We start from the raw sequence: 7,553 nt of genomic DNA on the forward strand, positions 1-7,553 counted from the left end.
ACTGTTGCACACACATACAGCCTCTCATCTTTGTTAAAGAGTGAAAATACAAGCTATCCTCTTGTTGAGAGATTGCCCCAAGCCATTTAACAGTAACAATACTAAACACAGAAGTAATGTCCTTCAGACAATCCTGTCAACAGATTTGATACTCTGAATGGAGTATTTGGAAATCAACCTGTGATAGCTGCAACTCTGACAGTGCTACAGGCTTTACGCAGAAGGCATCAGTGATAGGAAGAAGCTGAACTGCATTTTCATATGTCCCAGTTGCATTTACATTTCATTGTTCAAGGCTTGTTAGAACTAAAGTTGCAGTAATAACCCATATGCAGTTGCTTCTCACCCATTGATCCTATGATGCTAACTTAATAACCCAAAAAGGCCAGCATCCATATAACCTCAACATTTCGCTCTTCAAAACTGGAATAAAAAAGCTATGCAACTTTGAAAGGCATATTTCAAGATAACAAAAGACTTCAGTTAAGGTATCCAAGACTTTGTCAAGCCATAGAACAAAACAGAAGTTTACACCAAGTATTTTTCATTCATTATTGAAAGAAATATTGATGGCTTCATGTTCTTAGCAGTGTGAGGTAAAAGCAGAAGCACTTCAAAGTATCACCTTGTTTTTACAGTCCTCTTTGAGTCGATCATATTCCTGGACTTTGAGAAACCCTGTTGGATTGCTGTGCAGGTTGGTATCCTTGTATACAAACCAAATGTTTCCTACCCATAAAGCCATATTAAGCAAGCCAAACACCTGTAGGTTAAAAAAGGGCAAGATTTAAAAAAAACAAAAACAAAAAAACAGAATACAAGTTCAAGGTAAGCAAGAAACAACTGCTATCTTTGACACTCCTTTGATTTGGACATTTCAACATGCTTTGGAGTATTTTAACCTATTTTAATAGACTTCTTTGGAAATTTGGACAGTTTACTTCCCTTTGCATGCGATTAAGCAAATTCTTTTCCATTGCTCAGCACCTCTGTGTATGCACACCCAGAGCACATGGTTAATTATTACTGGGCCAATAAATAACAGCCAGAGTTCTGAAAAGCAGGATCCACTAGGGAGATTATACAGTGAGCCTCATTTGCCCTGCTGTGAGGTTTGTTCTATGAACATGAGCTTTGTATCAGTATTACAAGGAACCTCTTTTTGATGTACAGAAATGCTCACATTTGATTAAAAAATTAGGTTCAGCACTAAAATGCAGAGCAGGAGACAGCATTTCTGCCCCACCCATATCAATGAACCACCTGCCATGGCTCTAATATATTTTAAAGTGCTCTTTGCTACAGAGAGATAGACTCAAATGAGTCTGGAAACACTGCATCTAATAGCTCTAGATACAGATCCAAGTTGTTTCTCTTGTATTCTTTGAAGAAATAAGCTTCCTTTTAGAGAAAAAGTTTGGTCAGTGTTTTGCCACAGTATTAATGGGCCTGAATGACAGATAACTTCAAAGCAATCTTAACACTAAGCAACAAGTGCAATCAAACAGGGCTCTCATGTGCCATTGGCTATTTTCTACTGCATTTACTGCACCCATATGGCAGACAGCATACATACCACAGACACATTCAGAGTTCTCATGCTGCTAACAGAAGCAAAATGACACGTTGTTCCTGGTGCTTTGCAAAATTCAATTCCTGAAATAATGCTGGCCCCTGTGGATATTTTTATGTCAGCGAGTGCCTTCGCCCAAGCAGAAGTACTGACCAGCCACAAAAAGGCTGTTATGACAGTGATAGCCAAGTCCTACAGAAGGGAAATACTCATTTTTAGGTTAAAAAAAATAGCATGAATGTACCCAAGAAAGCAAGGCAAAACCAACATCAATTATATCACCAAAACAACTGCATCGGTGCTAACGATCACAAGAAAATTCAGTCATTAATGTTGTAATTACAACACAAGTTATAATCTGTGTCAATAATCAGCTACAAAACTGTTGTCTTTCACATCTTTTGCATCAAGCATAAGCAATATTATTCTTTGTAAGAAGTTAGTTCCTAAAAAACCAGCTGCCTAGCACTTACAAAAGTTTAAGTCAAAGTTCAGTAAAGTGGGGGTGATAAGGGAGAAAGCACTTTCTCCTCTGCACAGACAATTTAAATCTGATGGCAGATATGCTAAAATTGTGCTTGAAACTAGGTCTGTCTCTGGCATGCTCTGAAATGTCTCGTTCTGAGGATCAGGGCTTTGATGTTTAAGGTGACTAAAATTCACAACATGACCATTTCCACCTGCTAACTGTATCTGCACAGAACGTGCTCTGCACAGTGGAAATTTCCAGACATTAGCAGAAGATATTCTGCCTGTGGAACAATGGTATATTCAAATACTTTAAACAATAGAGAAAAGGTGGTGAAAACACTTCACCTGTGGAGGTAGTACTCCATTCCACTCTGCTTCAATAACTGCATAAGGTATGATGCCATGGATGTTCAAGGACTTTGGGTCCCCTTTCCTGCTTGAGTGCTGCAGTGACTACTCTGAGATACTTGTGTTCATGTTCAATCTAACTTTTGGAACTACTGAGTTTTTATAAGTGATTCAGATATTCTTTTATTCGCAGCACTCCTCATCTCTTTGTGGTTTCAAAGGCAAAGCATTAAAACATCTTGGTATTACTTACAGTTAGTGGAAACTTGCTATCTTGCTGATACACATGCTTATATCCAATATATACCACAAGGGCAGCAGTGCAGTAAAGGAACACCAGCACTGCAAGTGTAACAAAGAACTGTGCAGAAGAGGAGAAGTTGCCCACGAGATAGACATCAGTCCAATTACCACCACAGCGTTTTGGGTCTGGTGTGCTAAATACGACAGTATTCAACCTGCAAAGATCATATCCTTTGTGATTAGAGTTTGATATACTGCGGAAACTTCATACAGTCATGCTTCACAATGAGAGTGCTTTAGAATTCTGGTGGTATAACTTTATACATCTATAAGTTGTCTTTTACAGTAATGTATCAGTTAAACAACACAAAGATTTGTCAAGATACCTGACGATTGTTCCCCATTCTACACAGAGATACACAACAGCAACTTCAGGAGAAGAGCCTTAGTCATAGAACACTTTGGATTGGGAGGGACCTTAAAGATCATCCAGTTCCAAACTCCCTGACATGAGCAGGGACACCTTCCAGTAGACCAAACAGCTCAAGACCCCATCCAAATTGGCCTTGAATACTTCCAGGGAGGAGGAATCCACAGCTTACCTGGGAAGCCTGTTCCAGTGGGTCACCACCCTCATCATGAGGAATTTTTACCTAATGTCTAATCTAAATCGTCCCCCTTTACAATCAGAGCAACTGAAGAAAGAAATCCTAATTTGGAAGCAGAATTAACTAAACTGCTTATACTTAGTAACATTATTTTAGAGACTGGCAGCTAAACAAGGGCATCAGGACTTAAAACCTGCAAAAAATGCAAGCACTGAACTGTCAAGCACAGGAAATTCAATAATATCAGTGTGACCAGTGGCAACCACTCAGTGATCAGCATAGAATCATTTCATATTCCCACTCCCCCCTTCAAGTGCTGTTACAATGCTGTGTTTTATGACCAAATTCTATGCTTCTATAGTAGTTTTTTACTAGCTAGCCTCTGAATCCATTCCTACACTTACTGAACACACATGGAATACTACTGTAACTGCACAGCCGTGAGGATGAAGAGGAAGCCTTCCTCCTAGTGTTCCAGGAAAGGAGTTTGTCTCTACAGGACCACTACAATGACAATGGAGTATTGAGGTTTTATGTACCTAACACCCTCACAGATCATACTGGAATAAACTGAAAAGCAAGTATTTTTCATTGAGCTTTAAACAAAAATATCATCATAATGGCACATTCAAAATAATCTTAATTGGGACTGAAGAGCAACTACAAATTGATGAAAAAATTGATGAAAAAAATAGGCTGTAAAATATAATTGCGTTGTTTATTAATCACCTTCCTAGCATTCATGCACTGCTAGACCAGAGCTTAAGGTAAAGTGATACAAAGCAGTAATACAGCCTATGGCCATTTCTACCTAATTCTTTCTATAGAGCACTGACAACCACAATGTTTTGAACAACTACAACTAAATATTTTCTCCAGTACTACAAAGCAAGCCAGCGGTTTCACGCTTTCATTCAGATATATACAGTAATTACATAGTCATAAGGAGGCAGATGAGGGAAAAGCAGTTAAGAAATAACAGTATATGAACACAGCTGAAGAGAATACTCACCTGAATGGATAAGCAAAAGCAGCTGTAACTGTTTTGTTTGCCAGATCTTTGCAGGAGATTAGAAGTGTAGTTTCACCTTGAAAGCCTCCACATGTGGCAAAAGCAAAGATAGCAAAAATCTATAGGAAGCAATACATAGACTTATTAACACACACCACTAGAGTCAACATTTCGCTGAAACAGCTAGTGAAGGCAAGAAGTAAGGACAAAGTTAGCAATGGTAAACTATAGAGTGACATAAGAGGTAATGAAAGCATTCAGCTTCTGTAATCCAAGACCATGAGCAACACCACTTACACACCCTTTTCAAAGGTCTTTTTCTAATATATTTTTTCTTAGCTCTAGAACAAAGTTCTTCTGGTTGATTTTTTTTTAATGCTAAAAGCCAGCATAGTACCTCTTGCAGTTGGTAAGGGAAACATTACTACAAGTCTCAGGCATCCACAACTATAAACTAGAGACACTAGAAGGCTTGTGCTCAGAGTACTGCACACCAACCTGATCTTCAAGTAGCTCATTTTCCCTTCGTGAATTAGCAAAGCCCTAAACCCCAAATAATTAGCACACACAACACAGCAGCACAAATTAATATGACAAACTTGTAATTAACACATAGATTTTAGGTATCTGCAGAACTGTTTTCTTTCCTTACAGCCAGAAGGCTTGGCTGAAAAGCAGCTCTGTGCTGAGCTTCAACCACCAGTGATGCCAGGCAGGGAGCAGGCAGCCCGTCAGCACACACCTCTTCAAGACTAACCAACTAGAACACAAAGGCAAATTCACACCTGGGAAAGAAGAAGAAACAACCCCACAAGGAGAACAAGGACTCTTCAGCCTCACTCACCCACTCAAGGACCTTAATGAAGCCTAGGGGCTCCAAGAGCAAAGTGAAGTCCACCCTCAAGCCAGCCATGCTGGAAGCCACCAGAGCAGCCTGCAGGAACCACACACTCACACCACCACCAGCCCACAGCTACAGCCCCACAGAGCATCTTACTTATAGGGCCTGGCCCTGAGCTCCGCCCTGACACACCCAGACACACCCACTGGCCCCACTGGGGATGGTCCTGCCCCTGGGACCCCACACTGGGGATGGTCCTGCCCCTGTGACTTCATGCTGGGATGGCCCTACCCAATTTCCTAACCCACCAGTCTCTTCAGCTCCAAATCAGTGTCCAGGGAGGCTGGGCTCCCTTGGGAGGGGAGAGCCCAGATGGGTGGAGTGGGTACCACTGCCATAAGCCATCCATCCGTCCTTCCCTGGGAGGCTGATGGGCTGCAATCTGCTGCAGCTAGAAGGTGGTGATGCAGCAAGGCCACGAGCGCTGCCGTCTCAGGGCTATGTGTCCTCATGGCCAGGTCTTGCGGGAGGGACCTCAGGTGGCAGGAGAAGGGCGGCACACTTTGCACAATCCCCTGTGCCATACCTTGATTTTGGGTTTAGTTACTTTATTAGTGAACAAGGCAGAGGGTCTTGACAATTCACATGCAGCGGAAGCTTGCTGAAATCTCATCAACTACAGTTGGTTGTTTAAGCTTTAAATTGTTTTTGCGGTAATACTCTATTGTCAACATAGAAATCTACAATGAAACTAACGAGCTAAAACTCATGCTGAAGATGGTCTGATGCTTGTGAAAGGGGCTGCCCTCTGCCCTCCTCCCTGACTGGGGAGCACAGTTGGCTGAAGCGGCCAACAAACACAGCATTTGCTGCAGCACTTTCCTTGCTGTGCTTCGACATCTTCTAGAATCTTCTGGGATTGCTAAGGGACTCCTGGGAACACTCTGAAGAACATCAGGGTACTTGGTGCTGCTCTTGGAAAGGGTTAGCTACAGGAGGCTGTGTCTGCTTCTAGCAAGATCTAACTGTTCCAGCAGCTTTAGAATCATAGAATAGTTTGGGTTGGAAAGGACCTTAAAGATCATTCAGTTCCACCGTGCTGTGAATGGCAGGGACACATTCCACTAGATCAGGCTGCCCACACAAGCTCTGTGAGCTGCTCCTGGACAAAGGGTGCTGGGAGGTTTTGTCCTGGCTGAGGGCAGCCAGGCAGCCTTGCAGCAGGTGCTGAAGAGATGCCAGAGGAAGAGCTGGCTTGGGGTGCAGCTCCTGATTATGGTTAGTGGGCACAGCAGTTCGTGCAGAAGGGGCCATCGGCCTTCACAGAGCAGCATAGACGTGCTCAGCTGTGGTGGTGGTTTGCTGCAGGTCACCAGCACAGGCTGGATCAGCTGTCCCTGGTGCAGCAAAGGTCTTGCCTCCAATTTAGCTGCTGAGGGATGGTGCTGCACTCCAGCCCTGAGGCGGGGTTGGTGTGCCTGGGGCCTCTCACTGGGATGGGTGATACAGACACCTTGCCTGCAGGAGATGTGCATAGATGGAAGGTGTGTGTCACCAGGAGCTGTGGGAGGAGGTCAGCTGCCTACACAGCATCAGTTATAACAAGAAAGGGATCAACCAAATCTTCTCTGAGGCTCCAAAGCTTCAGGAACCTGAACATACTTCATTCCTATAGGAGGAGTGGGCAGAATCTGTGCTCACTGAGTCAGGCAATGGAGACTCCCATGATGGTGAAGGCTAGAAAGAAATGACTGACAGTAGAGGGAACTTCCCTGCTGCATGAGATGGAGAACTTACCTGCAGACCCAGTCTGCTGTCTAGGGAGGCTTGCTGCTCACCAGGGATTTGAATCCGGGATGTTGTGGATAATCAAACTGTAAATCAGTGCTGCTCTTCCACATGGGCACCAACAATACTGTCAGGGGAGACATGGAGCATTTCAAGCATGATGACCACTTTATTTTGGGGAGGCAGTCAACATCTTGGGAACCTGGATGGTTTTGTCCTTAGGTTTTCTACTGAGAAAAAAGTGTGTGAGGAAGGAGTGAACAGATCCTGCAGGTCAACAACTGCTTGTGCAGCTGATGTGTTAAAGAGGATTCAGCTTGTATGACCTCTCTGAAGATACACCTGAGTAAATGGGGCAAAACCATCTTTTCAACTGGCTGAAGAGAGCTTCAGACTATATGTGATGTATTTGGCATCAGGGAAGAGATTTTGACCTACAATTAAGTGAGGAAGCGATGGACTAGTTTGGAAAGCAAAGGGAACAGGATGGTAGGATTTTAAGGAGAGATTTTGAAAACAAGAAAAATGAACAGAAGCTCCCCGCTTGTCTCAAGTATGCGTGTAAGGATTTGCCCGCAGAACAGCATTATGGTGGAATTTCTCATACCTTTTCTAAGAAGTCAACATGAGTGAGTGCCTGTATGCTAACACATGGGACACAGGAGGTGT

General features: G+C 43.1%; 1 protein-coding gene across 1 annotated transcript; it reads right to left on the reverse strand.

Annotated features, from left to right (window-relative positions):
• Positions 1–297: 297 nt before the first annotated feature.
• SYPL1 (synaptophysin like 1) lies at positions 298–5,205 on the reverse strand. The gene is made up of 5 exons (XM_069849745.1): positions 5,100–5,205; positions 4,256–4,374; positions 2,646–2,850; positions 1,577–1,765; positions 298–763 (listed from the first exon to the last, which is right to left on the reverse strand). Exons 1-5 carry the CDS (start codon positions 5,166–5,168, stop codon positions 614–616), a joined length of 732 nt encoding a protein of 243 aa, XP_069705846.1. The 5' UTR covers positions 5,169–5,205; the 3' UTR covers positions 298–613.
• Between the last annotated feature and the right edge of the window lie 2,348 nt (positions 5,206–7,553).

Source organism: Phaenicophaeus curvirostris, chromosome 1 (genome assembly GCF_032191515.1).
Source record: "Phaenicophaeus curvirostris isolate KB17595 chromosome 1, BPBGC_Pcur_1.0, whole genome shotgun sequence".
NCBI classification, from domain to species: domain Eukaryota; kingdom Metazoa; phylum Chordata; class Aves; order Cuculiformes; family Cuculidae; genus Phaenicophaeus; species Phaenicophaeus curvirostris.

Excerpts from the sequence above, each read along its gene's own strand:
- SYPL1 (XM_069849745.1), bottom strand. The coding sequence starts at position 5,168 with ATGGCTGGCTTGAGGGTGGACTTCACTTTGCTCTTGGAGCCCCTAGGC. Across the intron at positions 1,766-2,645 it reads ATAGCAAGTTTCCACTAACT|GACTTGGCTATCACTGTCAT; the intron begins GTAAGTAATACC and ends TCCCTTCTGTAG. Across the intron at positions 764-1,576 it reads GAACTCTGAATGTGTCTGTG|GTGTTTGGCTTGCTTAATAT; the intron begins GTATGTATGCTG and ends TTTAACCTACAG.